This window comes from Choristoneura fumiferana, chromosome 4, assembly GCF_025370935.1.
Source record: "Choristoneura fumiferana chromosome 4, NRCan_CFum_1, whole genome shotgun sequence".
Lineage (NCBI taxonomy): Eukaryota > Metazoa > Arthropoda > Insecta > Lepidoptera > Tortricidae > Choristoneura > Choristoneura fumiferana.
Genome location: NC_133475.1, coordinates 5,696,099 through 5,718,696, shown reverse-complemented (window position 1 = coordinate 5,718,696; position 22,598 = coordinate 5,696,099). Strand labels below are relative to the sequence as shown.

Genomic DNA, 22,598 nt, shown 5'->3' with positions numbered 1-22,598 from the left:
ACATTATTCTTACGCTCATCTACAACATTGTATTGGAAAAAATAAAAAAGGAGAAAAAAACATTTATTCTTATTTATACATAATTCAATAGAAATTACTGTCTGACACCAAAGGTATAATTAGCAATTCTTTGCAGAGGTCTTTGAAGTGGATGGGCCAGCAGTTTTGCAATACAATCATGAATCTTTGTGGCATTTCTTGACACTTCAAACACATATGAGTAGCCATTGTCCAAGTCCTGTAATGCATCATAAATTTCTGCACACTTGTACTCTCCACATTCTTCTTCATGTGCCAGGAGAATGTCTATGTAAAAGTACATTTGCTTTTTCAGAAAAATGAAATATGGATCATCTTGAGGTATGAGTGGTAAGCAGTTGGACCTGCCATACAAAACTAGCATGCGCACCACGTAAGGAGGAGGCAATATGCACTCTTCCTGCTTGAATTCCGGTATACCCACTTTCTGTTTTATTAATTGAAACACATTTTGGAAATCAAATGATTCTGTTGTACAGCCATTAGTAGCACAATCTTTCAACAAGGTACAATCAATTGCATTGAAAATGTCTTTCAAATTATTTGTGAAATTTTGTGCCCACAGTGGCTCAGATTCTGTCATGACCAGTAAGGCAAATTCAGTCCTTTTATTGATAGCATGTTTGGAGTGTAGAAAAAAATCCAGAATCCTTTTCATCATGTTAAATGGTGTGAATGTTGTGCCATCACCAAGCCTGAAAAGGGAAGACTTGTCGTCGCAACACACATCCAGACAAATGATAATCCTCTCTGGGACATTCACATTTGGTAAGTTTGGCTTCTGAAAGTTGGCTATCACTTGTTGTTGCAGTTGTGTAATGTGGTCATCCGAGAGTTGTGAGTTGTTTTCAGAATTTCTGGAAAAGTTTTATATCATTAGAAGTAAGTCATTCAATCTTGTAGCAAAAAATATATTATACCTAAAATACTTTACCCAAAATCGTTGGAGTCTGACGCTGGATGAGAGTTATCAGACGGTATCATTTCTGGTGATTCTACTTCCATTTCTGAAGGAATTGTATTGTACGCACTAACGGATAACACCGCAGTCAAAGATACGAAGAAATAAAGAGCTAAATATTTAGCTAAATAATCTGACTGCTGTGTGCTGTCGGCTGTCAATTGATTGTCATGTGTCACTCGCATGTCACATCACAGCAGGGCTACTACGAATCTTGAAACTCGAAGTTCGTATAGTACCGTCCCTATCGCTCTCGTATTAAATAGTATAAGTGTCAGAGGGACCGCACGACACGAACTTCGAGTTTTCGTTGAGCTTTATCGCTATATGTCACGTGACCAGATTTGACGCTGGAAACGAGCGTCGAGAGACTTGCATGTGCATGTGGCCGCGCCTCTTGACTGATGACACTGACATTGCACTGACAGTAACGAACGGGCTGCTGGGCTACTACGAAACTCGAAAATCGCAGTTCGTATCGTACCGTCCCGCTCACGCTTATATTATTTAATACGAGAGTGAGAGGGATGGTACGATACGAACTTCGAGTTTCATAGTACTCCGGTGTATTCGAGTCATTCGATTACATTTGCGTTTGAGCATTTTTTGTGTAACCACGCGAAAAATTTGTAAGAAAATATACTTAACAACTGTCAATTGAATACATGTTTCAATTTAATTCAATGCACTAGTGGCGGCGTGTACCCATGGAATCGAATTAAGATATTTCGCGAATTTGTTACTCACAAAAACAACAATGGATTACAATTATGAACAAACCAGCGAGGTAGAAGCTTTAGACTCCATCTATTATGGTGATATGCAAAGTAAGTCTTATGCGAAAGAAATGCAAAAAGTAATTTCGTACTCTGGTTTACTTAAATGGTTTTTATTGCAGTTTTAGAAACAGAGCCCTTCCACAAGTTCTCTATTCCGATAAAGTCGGAAGGATTCGACGACGGAGAAGGGCTGGCATGTCAGCTCACCTTTACGTACACATCCAAATATCCCGATGAGGTGCCCATCATAGAGATTGAAAATGAAGAGAACTTCGATAACATCGTTGACAAAGAGGAATTGCTTGCTCATTTAATGGAACAGGTGCAGATTTTTACTCTTTAAACTGTAAGAGAATAAATTAACCCAAAAATCCCCTGATATTCTTGTAAGCATGGCTATACTTTTTTTTGGTTGGGGAATAGCAAAGGTATTTTAATGTTTTCTTTAGTTAAAAAAAAAACTATCAAAAATACAAAAAAAATTTTTGCTCGTAAATTTTCTGTCCTAAAATCTGGCCCCTTTTGCTATACTCTTACTCTTTTTTTCTTATTATATTTACAAATATTGCATAAACTTATGAATGAGAAATTCAAAGTAATAGATTGTTATAGTAATTGCAACACTAATATTATTATTATAATTGATTGAGTTATAGCCTAGGCAAAATGAGTGGAGATGCCACCACAGGGATAATTTCTCTGAGAATTATTTATCTTTTCACATTACAGCTGCGGTAATTGGGTATTTCTTTTGCATGCTGGTATCCAATTATCAAAGCTGTCTAATTAGGTATAGAATTCAAGTGTTTAGTAACCAAGCATCCAATATTTGTTAGCATATTATTTCAGGGAACTGAATTGTTTTGATGACGGGAGAATATAGAAACCAGTAATATTTATTTCTCTTAACATCTGTTGGCCACTTGCCGGAGATGAAACTAAACACCAAATAGTCCATTGTATCATGTCTGGGTTCAGCACTGCCTAATTACAAGATGTACTCAATTAAATTGGCGTGGATTTCTGCAACCCTGGTGTATTTAGAATTACTACTAAATTCAAAAGTGGTATCTCTCAGTAACACATTCTTTTTTGTTGTCCTATGAATGCTATCTAAAATTCTAAATAAATATTATATCTATAATATCTAAAAATGTAAAAATTTGTATCATAAAAATTTGTATGACATGGCTACTGGAGAAGAGTTAGTAACTTCAAATTAATTCATAATAATGAATTGCAGGCCAAAGAAAATTTGGGCATGGTGATGGTATTTACACTAGTATCGGCCGGCCAGGAGTGGCTGAGTGACAAGTGGGACTGTGTCAAGCAGGAAAGGGAGGAGAAGGTCCTCGCCAAAATCAAAGCAGATGAAGAGGCGGAACAGGTATATGAATTTAAATTCCATCCTTTTTGACAAGAACCTTTTAAAAGTTTTGGCAGGTGTCTGTTTTCTTGGTACTATGTATTTAAGTTTCAAATAAAAACATTATGGTTTATGGTTTAAGATATTTATTTTCTCAAAAGATTTACAAAAAAATCACTTATAGAGAAAAACAATATTAATTTAACTTAAATCTAGGTAAGAGAGGGTACCACACAAACATGGTGAACAAAAATCTATGAACTAAAGCGGGTAGGTGGTAATGACGAGAGCAACACAAGTTTTTAACTAAATAACTTGCTAACTGGAGGCCAGTTAAACCAATCTTTATATCGTTAGTTAATTATCGGTTACTTGTGAGTAGTTTTTCTATTTATTAAATAAGCAAGTTGCAAAGTTATAATTATTAATAAACTGTTTTCTGAATCAGATGGAATAATTTTTGAGTGTTGTAGCTTATAGCAGTTTAACACGTGCACTGCTGTCAATTTTTTTTAAAGCTTAGACCACATGTTTGGTGCCCTAAACACATTATAAGTATATTGCAATGAACAGCCAGCGCACTGCACTCCCTCTCAATATCTGTAACTCAAGTGTTCTAGGCACTGGGCGAAAATATCAAAATGTATGAACTTATACATTTTTAAAACTCTAGGTGAAAGTCAACATAATATGCATACTTCTATATGCCTTATGATTACTTAAAGATTATTTTTTAACTTCGAAGTTTATTTAAACTCCAAAAAAAAAACAATATTTAGAATGATATCTGTGTACATTTTTCAGAAAAGATTTGAAGGTACCAGGGTCACAGTAGAATCTTTCCTGGCATGGAGAAAACAGTTTGAGATTGATATGGGTATTCCAGCCAAACGGGAGAAGGAGCTGAAAGGAAATAACAAACTCACTGGCAAAGAACTGTTCCTAAGAGACACAACACTCAACGAGTCTGACCTGAAATTCCTAGATGATGGTAAACTTTAATACTAATTTCTCTAATCAAATTCCAATCCCAAGCACTAATAAACTAAATTTCATGGCTAGTCAATTTCTCCCTGTGTACTGTCCTTATTATTTCAGTTGGGAGATGCATCTTAACACTCTCTGATTGGATTAATATCTTGTTAAATTAACTATAATGTATATTGATGAACTACAGCATGATGTTTATGAAATATCAATTTTATTATTAGGCCAAGCATGTGTTTAGTTCATGACAAAGAAATCCAAATTGCAATACAAAATTATTAACAAAAGTGGATCTGATCTGATTGATTTCGGCTATGGCAACAGCTTCAACACGGTCAGTGTTGGTCATGTGCTCGCAAGTGGCTTACATAGCCAATCATCTTGAAGATGATCCCCACATAATCAGTGGCGTAGCTAGGTGGACAAGGGCCCCGGTGCATAGAGAAAGAATCGGGCCATCATCCTTCTTTCCACGTGGCTTGAACTTTTAAGTACCTAAAAAAAAAGGCTAGAGCCTGCTCACAACATTTTTTTCTCTTTTCTTTTATGCTTCTCTCTTTTCAAAGCCTAGGGTAGAGGGCCCCCTGGGGTCCGGGGCCCTGGTGCACTGCACCACCTGGCCATTGGCCATACAATAGCTATGCCACTGCACACAATGCGGGCACATGACAACACCAAAAATGATACCATATGCATTAAAGAGTTATGCTTACTAGTAACTCAACGAACTTTTTTGTCTCAGGCGACGCTGTCAAAGTGGACGAGTCCCTCTTCCAAGACCTGGATGACCTGGAGATATCGGACGAAGACGATGAGGACTATGTCCCGGGCCGCAGCGGCAGCGATAGCGACTAGCACGGGGTGCCGCGCTCCCCGCGGGGGGCGCCGCCCACCTGAACTATTGTATCATAAATAATGACGGTATTTGTTGCCTCTCATGCAAGTGATTTTACGTATGCTTTGGTTATTCTTGATTCCAATTTAACCTCCCAATTCTCAGCATACTTTATATAAATCAGTACAGTAGGAAGATACTCGTAACTACCTAATATATTCAGTACACATTTTTTCCTCTCAAAAAACTTCCTCTAATAAATGTCAAACTAACAAAATTGAAAATACTCAGCCCTTACAAAAATTCAGAACTTAAACAAGTTTCAAATGGCTTACTGGCATAGGTTATTAAGTAAAAAAAAACACAAATTAGTGTTATTTAATACATTGTTTTTCAATCTGGTTATTTTATGTTTGTATTTGATTCTGTGATATCTTTTTACCTGACTTTTTTCAGCAACACTTTTAATGTGTCTAAGAAGCATGAAGTGCCATTTATTTCCTCTGCTTTTCATTTATGCTGCTTAATTTGACACGGGCCCAAATGCCACGGAGCCAAATATAAAGGACAAGCATATAGTATCACACCGATTTTGTGATGAAGTTTAGAAATACATACTACCTATTATACAGTTGGGCTCAGAACTTGGGAGGATTAAGACTCGGAACTTTTGGTCAAAATAAATGAAAGTAAAAGCTTCATTGAATTTCATATTAAATTGTGAAAGGCAAAAAATACAGTCATTATTAGTTAAAATGGCCAAGAAAAGACCCTGATGTCGCGCTTTATGCTACAGTTATTTATTCGTAAGTAATCGGTTAAATAAAACACAGATGCCTTTTTATCTGGAGAATATTTTTTATTTACACTTTGTCACTATAGTAGGTACATATTTACAAATGACAAGTGGAACATCAAATAAAAAGCGAGGGTGACAACAAACACATTAACATACAGGTAACGAAATGTAACTTATTAATACGCTGCTACATACGGCGCTTGACTGTCTGAGATGGATAGATACGTTTTAACCCTTAGCAAGCTTCTTGCAAGGACGCGCTTGTCGGTCAACACCGCGCACCTTTATTAAAAGGATGACAAATATGGTGAACTGCATGAATACCGAGTGTAATTTTTTTGAATAAGTCGTCACATTTTAGTCTTAAATCTCTATCTACATTCTGTCGACCGCTCGAATGACTTGGATTGGCACAATTCGCCAGTTTCGGAGGCAACTCTGAAACGCAAACGTCACATGGTGTCATGCGAAATTTACAAAAAAAAAAAACAAGAGGATGTGTGACATGCTTTAACATAAAAGTAGTTAACTGGCGTCATTCACTCAAATACAAATTCGTAATCAAAATTTTTCGAAAATTTCAGCAATTTGGCTCAACAGGCTTAAAATACAAGAATATAAACGTAAACTCAGTGATAACTAATCTGTAGGTACTTAAATATTGTTCTTTCTGACATAATGTGCGTTTCCTCTCAGACAGTGAGGCCGTGGGCAGCAAGCTTTACGCACGCAAACAAAACAAATGCAACTTTGGCTTTCCAATACCTACAAATTACGGTGACTTAATTTTAATTAACCATTAATTACTTTAAAAAACAATAAAATGAGTATCACAAAATATATTTACTATGTGCAGTCTTAAAATAATGAGCGAAAATCAAAACGCATCACATTTTGTTCTCCATAGATAAATAATTAACCAGAGATATGTTCGTTCCGTCTAGCTATGAGCAGTAGAATAACAAATTGCACATATTCACTCAAGACTATACTTAACTCCTTACCCAAAGTACTGAAAATTAAACAGATCTTGTAATCATACTACCGTCCTGAATTCACTTTTCTTGTACACACCGCAAAACTACTGTTTTTGGGTAGAGGTATGTACCATGGAAAGATAAGAAGTTATTTTGTGCGAAAAAAGAACCGTCAATGGTTACGGGTCTCACAGTCTACGGTAAACAGTAATATATCAGCAACAGTAATAGTGCGGCAACTTACCCGGGGTCCCAAGACGATTATCTTTTCAAACAAAGCAGTTAACGGACGTTTGGTCTTCTTATGGGTTTGGCCACAACATTCATGAGTATAATTGAATCATGACAATATCATAATGGACCTCATATCAGCAACCTAGTAAATATGCTATAAATTGAATTGAACCTTACAGCGAAAATACACACAACACAACAATAATAATATTAATAATACAGTTAACACGATGTTACAGTGTGTAAGTATAAGTAGGTATAATAATTTTACTAAGTACAATGATTTGGCTCTAGCAAATTAATGTCTAATAAGAAACAAAAGATACGCTAGGCCGAACTCAATTAACAAATAATAACATTTCACAAAACCTAAATAACAAAAATCAAAACAAAATAATGAACAGGTACTAAGTTTCATAATGTAATAGAATAAACAATGAACATGGTGTATATGAAGAATTCAGTGCATAACATCTATATACTAAACAATGAAATAATATAAAATATCTTGAATATCTGGAATAATACATAGAATTCCAATTTAACATGGACGCTCACTCATACAAACCATGCAGGCACAAACTAGCCTTTGCTTTTGGTAGCAAACTTAACTTTATGTATTCTACTGTACAGCAATACGAGTTCAATAATTTATGTTACCGCCTAATTATTACAGTTCTCTAAAAACTGTCATTTGTGCTGTAAATTTGTAGCTTTTGAATAGAACGAAAGGTAAGCGATCAGAGGCGACAAATGTGATAACATCTCCCTCTGATGTTTTATTTGTTTCGGTAGCTGCACGGTAAGCGTCCATCGTATAAGTATCGAGTGAAGTCTCGTAGCCTTACTTAATTATCGAAAACATTAAAGGTCACTTCATTTAAAAATGGACCAACAACATTGACTTTCAATAATGTAACGCTAACTATAGGCCAATATACAGTATCTGATAGGGGTCGGCAGACATACCGCCTATTGTGACAAAATATTTAATATTTGTACCTAAATATTGTTTTACTCTTGGCCTTTGGGTATAGAGTGACTAGTCCGCGCCGACGGCATTGTCGGGATATCGCTATCCGATGAGCCTTCGGCTGCTCTTTTACCTAACCTAAATATATCACTTTAGATACCTTCGCTTGTACTGCTATTTTTGGTATTAAAACTACCCAATGTACAACCTTGAACTTAAATTAGCTACCAAATATTTAAAACCAGCATTGAGTAAGCCAGCGATATTTACGCAGTGTCCATAGACAAGATGCCAGCCACGACCGCATCGGCGCATTCTCTGTTCATTGCGCGTTGCGCGGCCGAGACGCACGCCGTACTCATACAGTCAAGGGCAAAGATCGACACGGCCAAAGTTACAAAAATATGTATAAGTACACGACCTTATGCACTTGACATTGGCCGTGTATACATATTTTTGCAACTTTGGCCGTGTCGATATCTTTGCCCTTGACTGTTACTATAGTTACATGCAGGACAGCACACGCAATGAACAGATAAAATGCTCGTCGCGCTGCTAATTGCACGGTGTGTAGCGTTTACGCTGGTAGAAGTCTTATGATTGGTTTTTTGGAGTCTTTTTCATATTTCAACTCCAAATTTGTTACTTTTACGGGTACGGGTACCTGGGTTCGATTCCTAGTGCTGGTCTCTTTTTCTGGTTTTTCTGTGCATCCATGTCTCAGTTTGTATTTTCGATATGATTTCACGGGATACCCGTAAAAGTAACAAATTTGGAGTTGAAATAAAAAATACAAAGACTCAAAAAAAAAAACAATCATAATTTGATTGCTTAGTAGCGACATCTCTTGTCTGGGTGAGCGGTTGGTTTCGAAATAATGTGACTTCTGTCGACGAAAACATAGATGTCGCTAGTACTGCTGCTTAAGTAGCATAGTAGAAATAAGCAACCTGAGATATGTATGCATAGGAAAAATTCGTGTCTAGATACCTGTCCAGCAGTGGTGTAGGGGTTATAGCACGCAGCACGGATTGCTGAGGACCTGGGTTCGATTCCCAGTGCTGGTCTTTTTTTCTGGTTTTTTCTGTGCATCCATGTCTCAATTTGTATTTTCGATGGGGTAGAAGTCTTGTCTAAGATCTCAGAGCGCTTAGTGTAAGTTTTTCGCCGTAATGTCCGTAACGCGTTCAAAGCGTGAAGTAATTTGGAACAGTTTGTTGCCGATGTGCGCCGCTAGAGGCGCTGGTATTATAAATTGAGACGTTTAAGATTAAGACGTTTATTTTGTAAAAAAACTAGTGTTGTGTTAAGGCTCTAGCTGGTCATCACAAGTTTACGCCCGCGGCGCGAATGGAAAAAGTTTCAAAGCTACCTATCTAAGCTTGTGTACAAAATATTTGTCTCGTCTCAATATGTCTCGGTTTTCTACTCTAATGGATTGTATGAATTCGAGTTCTCGGCTATTATGTAAAACCTACATCTTCAATATAACCAGAAGGCTTTTCACACTTGCATTCCTGTCGTAACTAAATGCTGAAATAGTTTAAGTGGTAGAAGTAGGACTTTTGTTGCTGTCTCTACTAGAATATACAAACAATGCAAAACACGCATCATACCTACTAAATATTTTTCAAGAACAATGTGGTCACTTTTTTGGCTAGGAGAAAGCGCACGTTGCACTGTCCTGTCAACGGTATTTTACAGGTACGTAGAAATGTGAAGCAGTCGAGCTGGGACCCGGAATATTTCAAAAACTATCTCGACGTTTCGTTCACATAGTAGCGCCTGTGGTCACAAGTACATACTCGTCTACTCGTGACCACGGCCACTGTAAAATTATGGCCGAAACGTCGAGATAACTTTAGCAATATTTAAAGCCGTGATTAAATCCTGCGTGTTATTTATTAATTAGCTATTAAGGAGTTTTTTTGTTGTCATTGCTATTGCTCTGGACTGGTTGTGGTTGATCCAAAATACAAAATGTGTCGGATGTATTTGAACGAAACACATAGTATGATCTCAGTTATTTCCTAGGGCTTTGATGATTATTAGCATAAAAATATATATCCTTGTTCACACATCGAAATCATCCTTCGGTATGCCACTACCATGCGTTATTATTTGTCACATGTTAATGATGAAGAAGATAAATTTAATTATTAACATTGTAAGAATGACAGTTGGTAAGTCAATGTATCATAATCGGCCTTAAATGCATTGCATTACTAAGTAACTATAACATTACAATAACTATTCTCTCTTGCGTTAACCGTACCTACACCTACTACTCTAAACGAATATAGTTCACGGAACCATTGCTGCGCTCGGCAGGCAATCGCAACTTGACCTGTTCCACTACCATGAGTTTACAGTGACCGTACTCGATAGCGACCGTGTAAATTATTTGTAGAGGCGCTGTACAATTCTCCATACAATACGGTATTTGACTATTTTGTATATGTTTTATAAATTAAAACTACACAATGCCTGTTATCGAATAGAAAAAAAAAATTGTAAGCTACCTTTACAAATAACAAAGTTATAAAGGTTTGAAATTCAAGATTAGACAGAGAAAGACATACTGGCATGTGACGTCACACGCCAGTACCGCCATACTTGCTGCATAGAGAAAAGCGTTTGAGTAAGAGACAGGTATATAGATTTTTCAAAAAATCACTATACATCTAATTTTCAACCGATTTAAATTTTCTCTTCGCTAAACACTATCTGTTAATCTATATTTTCATAATAATATTAAGATATGGCAAAATCAGAAGTTGTCAAATACCGTATTTACGCCGTCGCTATCGAGTACGGTCACTGTAAACTCATGTTAGTGGTACTGTTTGCTAAAAAATGTACATACATATATATGTTAATCTTAATCTTCAACTCCTCAATAATATTTTGGATATTGAGTTAATATGCCGTATATTATTATTATAAATTAGTTAATTTGATGTTTTATAAGGTGCCGTTTTTTAGGGTTCCGTACTGGGAGCGGTGACTTTGTTTGCGTGTATGGTCGGTGCCATAGAATAAGTATCCACATTCAGATAGAAATTGCATAGAAAAGTTAAAAATACTTATAATCGGAAACCGACTGAACACAGAAGGTACTACGAGCTATTTTAGCCTTCGCTTATTAATAAATAATAATTTGCCGAGTGCAGTATCGATTCCGCAAACTAGATTCTTTTAGAAAATTACACGCAAGAATACGCAAAAGTTGCTATCCGCCCAAGAATACTGTATACCGCATCCCAAAATCAATATAGTTAGGTTTAAAAGTTGGTGGCCAGTCTTCTTGCCGCGTACTTCGTACTGACCATCTCTTTCAATCAAACGGTATAGTGTCGGAAAGGGATGGTGAATACGATTGTGTCGAGCGCGCGTTAGGCTGCTTTTCCACCAGAGTGCTAAGATGTGGGACAAGCACTAGTTAGGGTTGTTTTTGAATGCCTAGTACTGGTGGAAAGTGCAAAGCTTAGCTATAAAAAAAAACGATCCGAGGGTTTTCTTACAGGGGAAATCTCGCTAGATGGCGTTAGTATAGAGGTCCGTTTGAAGTAACACTCTTGCTTGCGATTGGCTCATTTATTAAACCAATAACAAACGTGACGCAAATGTCCAAATTGTTGTGCCAATAGATCGCGCGTGAGGTCTATACCGCAGCATTCAAAATGTATCGACGCGATCCAGATAAAGCATGTGCATCCCAGCACAGCAGGGCTACTACGAAACTCGAAACACGAAGTTCGTGTCGTGCGGTCCCTCTCGCTCGTATTAAATAGTGTAAGTGTCAGAGGGACCGCACGGGACGAACTTCGAGTTTCGTAGTAGCGCAGCAGTTGTCAAACGGACCTCGGCCATACTATCGCCAACCAGCCTGTCACAGGAACCCCTTGGTACAGTACCCGGCCGTAAAGATTGCACATCGGTCTTTGGAAAGAGACTTGGCTAATTTCGGCTTCATATAGCGTTGTCACACACTACTTATGTGACGTTTGTCATTCGTTGTACAGGTGCAGAGTACGGACGCATTTAGATGAAAATATATAATAAAGAGTTGTTGAAACTTTAAATTGTACGATGGCATCTTTAGGAAAAAGAGGGAACTATCCTTTTTCTAGTAGTTGCAACAGCTCTCTATAGATATCCGAAGTTGACTTGTCATTAGTTTGACGTACTAATTAATTCCATAAAGGTGCAGTATTTATTTGATATAAAACGTCACTTAATAAATACGATGATTGATGGACGGTCGCCAGTGTTCGGAAATAGTTGTGAACAGCCAATTTTGTCTTTTTCCGAAGACCGATGTGCAATCTTTATCGCCGGGTACTGTACATTCATTGACATTATAAGTATAAGGACGCAACTTAGTGCTCGGGTACAAAAGCAATTAGACGGTGAAACCACTGCAACTGGTACGGAGGCCGTGTTAGGACGGGAGAGCGCTCACTTGAGCCGCTGCGTGACGTTGGCCAGGGCGACGGCGAAGGCCTGGAGCGCCGAGAACGGGTACTGGAAGTCTAGGGTGTACGCGTTGCCGTCGATGCGGCCGAATTGCATCACCTGAAAAAGCGTCATTTAGAAAACAGTCGATTCCTCAGCCTTAGGTACCTATATAGGGACAATCTACTTTTTAGTGTAAGTAGCTTGTTGCCATGGTAACGTGTCCTGAGTTACTTATCAAAAGTATGATTTTATAGACCACTAAAAGTTAGGAGTTTTAAGGCATTTCCTTCATGGCTCAACCTCCTAAGCATGCCAATAGCATACATTGCAATCATTTTCTTCATCACAGTGTGTCTCCTGAGTTACCGAACAGAATAACATACACTCAAAAGTTGATTAACTCATAAACGTCTAAACCGTTAATACGATTAGACGGCTAATCCGTTAGTTAAGTCGCCGGTAAAATGAGTTTTATCAACTAGTTCTACCTACATGCTTTTTACTTGGATTGCGAGGAAATTAAAAATTGCAATATTCTTCATCAACATCATCAGTCGCAGGACATCCACTGTTCGACATACGCCTCCCCTTTATACTACTAATTATTAAGGTGGAAAAAGTGGCCGTGGGGCGCCGGCGTTAGAATGTTGCCCCCCCCCTCCTCCCGTAGAAACCGGCTGAGCGATAATACCAGAAGATGGGCAGCTCGCGTCTTCTAGGCAGCTACTCTATAATGTGCTCACTAGTCCGTTTGCCAAGCATGGCGAGTTTTGGCAATCCCCGACGCTCATGAAAAATTCTTTGTTGTCTCTAAAATAACCTCATCATTCTCAGGTGTCATTAAAATAAGTTTTTCACTTCTCATGCTCGTAAAGTTGGTGTTTATGCTGGATCTAGGCGACATAAAATGACTTTTTATGGACTAGTGCATAAAATGAAATCTTCGTCTAAGACCAAGGTATTTAGACGTCAACAGCCACAAACAAAGAAGTTTCTTTATATTTTTTAATACATTTTTTATTTATATGAAACTAAAAATCAATCAAATCAATCAAAATAAATCACTAAAACTAAAAAAATATAATTATATAGTAATGCATAAAAAATAAAATTTACGTAGTGAGTGAACAATTGTTTTCACTGTTGCTATTTCATTTCCTCACCATCGAAGTGAAAGGCAGAGTGTAAAACTCGAGCATTAAATCCATTTTCCCCTCGACGTGTCTATCCACCCTCGCCGTACCGGCTCGGGTGGCTATATGAACGTCTTGGGTAAAATGGCTCGTTTTATGCTCTTGTTGTACAATCTACTATAGTTACCTGTTTCCCATGGTATTCGATCTGGAAGTTCTTGGCGGACTCCTGCGTGACGCGGCCCCCGAAGTCGAGCTGGTAGACCTGGCTGTTCTCGTTCCACATCGGCGCCTTGTTATGCATGACGAGCTGCCGCCGCGCGCCCGCAGCCGCCGCCGCCGCCGCCGCCGCCGCCGCCCGCGGCTCCGGCGCGCACACGCCGCCTGCCCGCTTTAGCTGGAAATGAGTTTGTCAAAAATATCATATTAATAAAGCTTTTTTTGCTGACTTAACTTCTTGTTCACTGTACTTGTGATCCAGTTGGTGCTAATGGGCGGCAGTGATCATTTCCCATCAGATGACCCGCTTGCTCGTTTACCTCCTTCTCATAATAAAAAATATTTAAAAACCGGCCAAGTGCGAGTCGGATTCGCGCACGAATGGTTCCGTACCGTCATACAACGTTCATTAGACATTAGCAAATGTTGTATGGGAGCTCCCTTAAATATTTATTTTATTCTGTTTTTAGTATTTGTTGTTATAGCGGCCACAGTTATAAATAATCTGTAAAAATTACAACTGTCTAACTATCATGGTTCATGAGATACAGCCTGGTGACAGACGGACAGACGGACGGAAAGCGAAGTCTTAGTAATAGGGTTTCCGCTTTTACCCTTTGGGTACGGAACCCTAAAAAGCACATATCCGTAGTAGGTTTCAAGTTGATGCCATTAATCGTTGAAGAGTTACACTTTGCAGAGACGATCCTGGCTGGACCACCAATATTTCTCTACCAGCTTATATGTACTGTACAGTCACCGCACTCACACATATGTAACAACATCATCATCAGCCGGAAGACGTCCACTAAACAAAGGCCCTTCGAACGCCACAAGGAACGATAACTCGCCACTGCCATACATATATGTATACCTAATTTCAACTAAATTGGATCCAAAAAGTGGTCGAAACATGATAAAATGCGCTCATATTGGCTTTTGTGGATTCCTCCTCTTACTGACATTTGAAACGGCTCTCGGCGATTTACCTTGTTCCTGAGCTGCGCCTTCTGGAAGCTCTCCAGATCGCGGTAGTTCCGGCCGTTGATCTCGCTGTAGCCAGAACACTCCTCGTCCGAGCTCTCCGACGGCTTCTTGCGCCGCCGCGAGAGCAGCGGCGAGTTCAGGAGTTGCCTGCAAACCAAACGAAAGCAATTCTAGCGGTTCTATAAGTATAAGCGGTACCTTCTTGAGGTTGGTGCTTCTATCTCGCGCAGCAAACTATCGCGGCTCGCGGCTCTAGGTACATATACCTAGCAGCCACTGACTGTTTTATAAATAAGTGTTTTAAACTTTCCTAGGTAGGTACCATCAGCCGAATATGTGGTCTACCACCCTAAAGTCGATAATCGTTTGCATGTCATAAAACAATAATGCCAATAGACGTGTCTGTCAACTTGAAAGTTCGACTTTAGCGACTTATTCATTTGATAGGAACTTGTTTAAAAATTGATAGATCAGCCAAGTAAGTGGCAAAAGTAAGTGGTTACTTGGCTGATGGTACATAAATAAATATGTGAGCATTTGGGATCCGTTTTATTTTGATGTTTTTGTTTAATTTTTTAATAAAATTCAAACAAAATGTTTTCGAATTTTTCATATCACAAATACCTATTGTCAAGGTTATGACCCGCCTTTATTTCAATTTGCCACTGCCTGTTAAACGATTGCCGACCGCGGTCTTAGAGAAAAACTTGAGTTTCTAAAAATGTGTGCGAAAGTTCTCGCTGTGAAAACGGTAGTCTATGGCGATCTTTGGCGTCCGGATAGCCAAGTGGTTAGAGAACCTGAGTACGAAGCATGAGGTCCCGAGTTCGATTCCCGGCCGGGGCAGATGTTTGTATGAATAATACGAATGTTTGTTCTCGGGTCTTGAATGTTTAATATGCATTTAAGTATGCATTTATCTGTATAAGTAGGGGTTGCTAAGACGATTTTTCGGATCAGTGATTTGTTTGCGAAATATTCAACTTAAAAGTGCAAATTTTCATAAAAATTGAGCGTCTCCTCCCCCTCTAAAATCTAAACCGGTGAGTGGAAAAATTTGAAAAAAATCAGGATGGTAGAAGTATATCAAACTTTCAAGGAAAACTATAACGGCTAAGTTTGCTAGAGAATTATTAGTAGTTTATGAGTAAATAGCAGCCTAAGGTATAAAATATATCTAAACTTGGAAGATTCCGTATAAAATACGAAATCCTTAGAAAAATATTACTTAATTTTTTCGTAATGGCTACGGAACCCTATTAGCCCTATTAGCTAGCTCTTGGCCGGTTTTTATATTAGTATGGATTTGATGACTCGCCTGATGGGCGAGGCTGAGGAGTATCGTGCGCGGCGCGGCTTGGGCGCGGGCGAGGCGGGGGTGGAGCGCGCGGGGCGCGGCGACGCGGGCGCCGAGCTGCTCTCGCGCGCGCGCCGCCCGCCCCCGCCCCCGCCCCCGCCCCCGCCCCCGCCCCGCCCCCGCCCCGCGCCGCCAGCAGCCGGAGCGCCAGCTGCTCCAGGGAACCTGCGAGACACCACGCGTATAACAACACTAACACCAAAATAGCTCTTCAAAAATCCTGTACTTCGTTATTAGCATTAGAAAGAAGGTAAGCGATCTTGACGTCTTTTTATTGAAAAACACTTTTGAAAAATAAGTCACAGCGAATATGTAACAATTAGCAAGGACATATGATCATTTACGTGCTTTTGGTATCATAAGTAATAGTTACTGTTTTTTTTTTAAACGTTTTTCAATAAAAAGACTCGTCAAGATTGTTTACCCTTTTTCGAATGCTAAAAAAACGAAGTATAAACCCAAATTAAACCCAGGTTTTTTTTAGCACCATGCAACTGTCCTGTACAATACCAAACTCTCATCGATTCAAAGGTTACTTTGCGGAGATCCATATCAATGAACTACAACCAGATGGCTACTCTGAAATTTGAAAATGTATAGTCCCTTTACACTCGTATTAAATGCTGTGCGTGAACGCAATGGTACGATACGAAATTATAATTTAACACTTCGTGGTATAAGGCCTCTTTCATATAGTAGTAAGTAGGTATGTATGTATTAGATACGTTAACTTTCCAAAGTAGAAAAATGGGCTGGAAGAAAAATAACAATTTCGAACAAATTCTATCTAGTCCAGCAGTGGTGTAGCGGTATAGCACACGGCACGGAATTCCGAGGACCTAGGTTCGATTCCCAGTGCTGGTCTTATTTTTCTGGGTTTTCTAGGCATCTATATTTCAGTTTGTATTTTCAATTCTATCAAGTTTTACCTACGAGTACCTATACACTAGGTACTATATGCAAGAGGGCATAGAGAGCTCAATAAAAATTGTAGTTCTTTAACATGAAATTTCACTCAGATCAAATAAACAAACATACGGTCAAGGATTTTAATTCATGAGCCACCATTTCACAGTAAACGTCATAGTGACATCGCATTCGTTAACAAGGAAAATCGTAATGACTCTTCCTTTGAAAAGATTCCATGGTGGTTCATGAATTAAAATTATGCATTAGCCATACTGTCTACTGGTTGGAATCATAATCGTTTCTTTCTGCCAGACAGTAAGAGATGATAATAAGAAGACATTAAGAGTAAGACAATAGGGATGTTGACACCACCAATCAATTGACGTACTTTTTATGAGCTGTCAAAACACAATTCTCACTTAAAGTTTGAATGGAAATAGCAACTTATGACGTCACTTGTTCGCACACTGAATCAACATTTTTTTTAAAGCAACAAAAAATCTAATTTTGCAGATTAATCGAAAATTAATCTGGTTTTCAGGGCTAAAATAAAGCGCTTTTTTACTGGAGTCGTGTCTTCGATTATTTTTTAATGGTGTCAACATCCCTATTTGACCAAAGAACTCGTGGGATTACAGGTGAGTCAGATATCTTAGTGTGTGTCAATCGGTTTCAAACTTTGGCAAAATAATACGGATGATTGGGCTTAGCGGACAGAAAGTCGAAAAAATTAGTTACATATATGCCTTGATATATGGCAGCAATTTTATGCGTAAAAAATGCTGTTCTTATGAGCTCTTCGCTCTGACGATGTTTGAAGTCCTTTTGTTTATTTGATGTGAAAGCTACGTCAAGCCAGTGGCAGTGCTCACCAAACCAATGAACAATGTTCATTGGTTTACTTTATGCTTCTAGCATGTGCAAGTACAGATTATTGATGTCATTTATTATGACGACTTTTAATTATCTCAACATTACAATGACATCTTGGCTGTTAGCTATACACCCGGGAACAAATCTAGAGAAACATTATTGTACATTATTATGTCACAATTATTCCCTTAATTCATTTCCGAGATACTTTTTTAACTACAATATTATAAAGTAGTACTGGCATCAGGAGTTAATTTTAAAGATACTCAGTCGAGATTTTTCTAAAAGGGATTTAATTTTTTTTAGGTAGGTACAATAAAATTTCTGAAATAACTCAAAATTATCCCCTGATATGGCAGACCAACCAACCAAAGTGTAGAGTGGCGTAAGTTACACGTTACCATGTTCTACTCGCGTGGTTATTATTTGAATGTAGAAGTAGACACATGCAATTCGTGCTCAAGAAACCGGAAAGCTTTTTGAGTTAGAAAGCATCGCATCGTTTGGAAATGTTCATCAGGATAGCGATTCAATAGGCTGCTCTAATACGCGTGAGCGCTACGGACAATCTAATCTACCACTTTGGCTCCGGGGTACCTCACCATCGACCGCAGGTGGAGTGAGAAGCGTCTACTTATCGTACTAACTATAATACTTGCTGTAGTCGGAGTCGCTGTCGGTGAGGGGGGGCGCGGGCTGGGCGGCGCGGGCGGGGGCGGCGGCGGCGCGCACGCCGCGCACACATAGGGCGCCGGGGCGGGCGCGCGCCGGTCGTTGGGCGCCACCAGCCGGCACAGCGTGCACACCGGGTACTCCGGCGCGCGCCCGCCCTCCAGCGAGTCCAGCCGCGACTGCCGCTTGCCCTTCTCGAGCGACAGCTCGCCCGAGTCCAGGCTGCGGGACTTGCCGCACTTGCGGAGCGTGGGGCGCGGGTCGGGCGCGCGGCGCGGCGGCGGCGGCGCCGGCCCCCGTCGCCCACCAGCACGAGGCGGCGCGGCGGCTCGCCCCTGAGCGCGGCCAGCGACACGCGCGCGTGCAGCGCCGCCGGGTCCACCATGTCCAGATAGCCCACGCTGCAGCTGCGCGTCATGGCGTCGCGGCTGGACGCGCATGCGGGGCTGATGGGCACGCCGGGCGGCGCGCACGCGGGGCTGATGGGCACGCCGGGCGGCGCCTCCTCGTCGATGAACCTGAGGTCGTCGCCGCGCTGCAGCCCGCGCAGCGTGTCGCGCCGCCCCAGCGCGTCCGGGTGCACCTCGTGCTCGTAGTTCTTGTTGCAGAGCGACTTCAGTATCCGCGTGTTGACCTCGAAGGAGGCGGCCTCCCCGCCGCGGCTGCAGATGTTCTTGCGCAGTTTGGACAGGCAGTTGTCCGTGACGTGGTTGTCGCACTTCTTGATCGTGACCTGCCTGCTCGGCTCCAGACTGAGGTTTAGGCTGAACGTCTGCTGCTCGATGTTGGACAGGTTGGATTTGAGGGAGACGCTATTCTCGCGGACGCCGTAGTCGGCGCGTCCGCCGCAGAAGTCGCCCCGGCCGCCGCAGGAGACGGTCTGGGGCGAGGGCCGTTCGAAGATGATGTCGGTGGGGGCGACCGCATTCTTCGGGGACTGGAGGGTGGGGACGGAGCCCTCGCAGCGGAGGGGGAGATGGCGTGGCGGCTGGGCACGGGCGGGGTGGCGACGCGGCGCGCGGGCGGCGGGGGCTCGCCGGTGTCGATGTAGGGGAACTCGTCGTAGGACTCGGCGCGCGCGAGCGCTGCGGGGTTGTTGTTGCGCGCGGGCGCGGGCTCAGCGGCGGCGGCGGCGGCGGCGGCGGCGGCGGGCGGCGGCAGGTTGCAGTTGGCGTGGTCCTGCGCGCGGCGCGCGGGGAACACGTCCTCCTCGTCCTCGCTGAAGATGTTGGGGTTGAAGCCGGGGTCGGGCGCGGGCGGCTGGTCGTCGCGCAGCTCGGCGATGGTGAGCGTCATCTGGCGCGGCTGGAGGTGCAGCAGCGACGTCTTGTACGTGACCTGCCCGAGGTTGGCCGGCACGTTCTTCACGAGGCCGTGCATCTTGAACTTCGTGCCCCAGATGTTGGAGGTCACCTCCACTAGACGGACGTCCTGGAATTACCAAATTTTACTCGTATTATTTTTTTAACTTAGGAGTACGTACACGAGTGGCAGTGCATAGTATATAGGTAGTGCCCCGGGAATTTAAGTGAATGATTACATTTCCTTATTCCCTCCGTAAACTCATTTAAATAAATAACGGTTCGTACCAACTCCTTTTTATTAAACGATACCCGACACTATACGGTTAAAAAATACTTTTTCCCAACATTGGCTATGCAAAATTACAGCTCTTAGGCCGCAGACGGACGGACGGACAGACGGATAGTCATAGCGAAACTATAAGGGTTCTTTTCAGGGTTCCGTACCTCAATAGAAAAAAAGGGAGTCTGTCAAGACCCTTTATCTCGGAAACGCGTGAAGATATCAAGTTGAAATGAAAACCAGATAGGTACACAAGTCGACAGTCCCTTGACTTGATGCTATGAAAAAATTTTTTTTCAAAGTTAACGTAAAAAAAAAGATACGGTCGTTTATGCCGCAAAAAACGTATATACGACACTCTCAAGGGAATCAAAATTTGTAGGGTATATTTTCCGTTGATGATGTTGACATATGAAATTTGGACTGGATAAGTATATTCATAAATAACTACAAATTTGTACGAAAATCTCTGTGCGCGAGTCCGACTCGCACTTGGCCGGTTTTTCTTTTTATGCTACGGAACCCTAAAAACAACATTAGCTATAATTGTAGCTTACATTCAACAATAAATAGGTATTACAAAATTATTGCAGTCAGGTAAAAAATTACCTACCTCCATCTTACTAGTACCTAGGGAAAGTACTAATTAACCGTAATTTTTTTTTTATTTTACGACTTTCCACCTGTATAATATCATCATCAGCCGGAAGACGTCCACTACTGGACAAAGGCCTCCCCCTTAGAACGCCACAATGAACGACAACTCGCCACTTGCATCCACCGGTTTCCCGCCACTCTCACGATGTCGTCAGTCCACCTGGTGGGAGGCCTGCTAACGCTTCGTCTTCCGGTTCGTGGTCGCCACTCGAGGACTTACTATACTGTACTTACTGTACTGTATACTATATCCATGCAAAATTGTAGCTTTCTAGAACTAACGGACTCTAAGCTGCGGATGGACGGACATGGCGAAACTATAACGGTTTCTTGTAGGAATACGCACCCCTTAAACTTTCTTCCCAGAGTCGTGAGATCTTAAAATCTTTAATTGACGTTTCTGCTAATAGTTTCGCGTAGGTACTTATAGGTATGTAAATGTATCTACCGTATTTGCAATATAAGCTAAGCGTCCACTGCATCGGAATTATTCGGAATCGAGCCGTAGGTACGAAGCGGACGGATTTGTTGCTTTGAGTGCCATCTACAGACGCGTGATTTTATCAAAATTTGCCATTAATGAAATTGTAATAAGAACCACGGCACGCGTCATCGTGAATGACTCTACCTATATACCTAGATTTCTATGGGACTGCGTGATCTGGATCGGCATTTATTAATAAATCTGTGATTTATTTTATCACAAACAGTAATATAACAAGCATACATATCAAGATTCTGGAAAAGTCTATAATAGACTATATACTATACTTATATTGTCTATTCTCGATAACAGCCTGTTTCGTAAGTAATGTTGCTAAAACGATACTGCAACCATTTACTTTTTTTTCTTAATTCGTACGTTCGGACAGGCTAAGGGGCAGCCAGTTACATATTTTATATACGAATAAAAACTTTCCGAACATAATCCATAGCCTGCCAACATAAGTAGGTAACGGATATTTTTAACATCGTCACAGGCAAGTAAACGTTAATCAATTTAAAAACAAAATTTAACTTAGACAAATTTTGACATTTCCATATTTCTCACTTGTTTATTGTTGTTTACATTCTCTTTGAGTTTGAAATACTTTTTAATAAAGTATGAAAACGTTTAAAGGTTAGGTACTATTTCCCTAATTTTGTATGGTAATTAATAATAAGTACCCAGTCGAAGAAAAAGTATTGTATGCAAAGTTGTATAAGTAAGTCAAAAAAAGTTCGTGGCGTCTTTTTTTTACGATGTTCGCTAAAGCTCACATCGTAACTCACGCCACTCACCTTTTTTGAACCCTGTTATACAACTGTTGTATAAAATACTATAAATGCATTTTGTAAATACCGACGCCTCGTACGCTCTGTTTCCGATCCAGTGGACGCTTAACTTTATTATTATGACATGATTGTTTGAAATTATTCGTTATCTTCTATTATAATAGCTGGTATTAAAACGTGCAGGTAGATTAGGTGGTGAAATGTATGTATGTGGTGGCCATTCACGTTGCGGTTTACCAAGATACTTATATGGCGTGTAGTGTGTATTGGAGGCGTATGTGATTAGGTACCTACGTAGCGTGCCCATGCGTCAGGATGACGCGTTGGAGACTAAAAGTATTACGTCCCGACTTTGTCCCAAAATCCTCTGGATTTTGATTTGTTCGGATATTTAACTGAAAAACCCTATATACCTACCTAGGTAAGATTTTAATAACTTTGGTTTTGTTTAGGTTTACGGAAAAATTGCGAACCTCGGGTAGTTTTTCGACTTGTGTAAGTATAATCGAAATCAAATATTT

General features: G+C 40.6%; 3 protein-coding genes across 3 annotated transcripts in view; 1 reads left to right on the top strand and 2 right to left on the bottom strand.

Annotated features, from left to right (window-relative positions):
- Positions 1-47: 47 nt before the first annotated feature.
- On the bottom strand, positions 48-1,175 carry LOC141427336 (BRISC and BRCA1-A complex member 1-like). The gene is made up of 2 exons (XM_074086667.1): positions 974-1,175; positions 48-896 (listed from the first exon to the last, which is right to left on the bottom strand). Exons 1-2 carry the CDS (start codon positions 1,042-1,044, stop codon positions 95-97), a joined length of 873 nt encoding a protein of 290 aa, XP_073942768.1. The 5' UTR covers positions 1,045-1,175; the 3' UTR covers positions 48-94.
- Positions 1,176-1,626: 451 nt separating this feature from the next.
- LOC141427331 (RWD domain-containing protein 1) lies at positions 1,627-5,811 on the top strand. Its single transcript, XM_074086664.1, has 5 exons — positions 1,627-1,827; positions 1,899-2,101; positions 3,023-3,166; positions 3,950-4,136; positions 4,875-5,811. Exons 1-5 carry the CDS (start codon positions 1,758-1,760, stop codon positions 4,985-4,987), a joined length of 717 nt encoding a protein of 238 aa, XP_073942765.1. The 5' UTR covers positions 1,627-1,757; the 3' UTR covers positions 4,988-5,811.
- Positions 5,215-22,598, bottom strand: part of Tusp (WD40 superfamily protein Tusp) — a 79,700-nt gene continuing 62,316 nt past the window's right edge. Inside the window, 9 exon segments of the mRNA XM_074086665.1 lie at positions 5,215-12,528; positions 13,732-13,941; positions 14,753-14,897; positions 16,069-16,196; positions 16,199-16,272; positions 18,537-18,575; positions 18,578-18,835; positions 18,838-19,536; positions 19,539-19,992. Of these exon segments, the coding sequence (XP_073942766.1) occupies positions 12,412-12,528; positions 13,732-13,941; positions 14,753-14,897; positions 16,069-16,196; positions 16,199-16,272; positions 18,537-18,575; positions 18,578-18,835; positions 18,838-19,536; positions 19,539-19,992 (2,124 nt within the window). The 3' untranslated portion in view covers positions 5,215-12,411.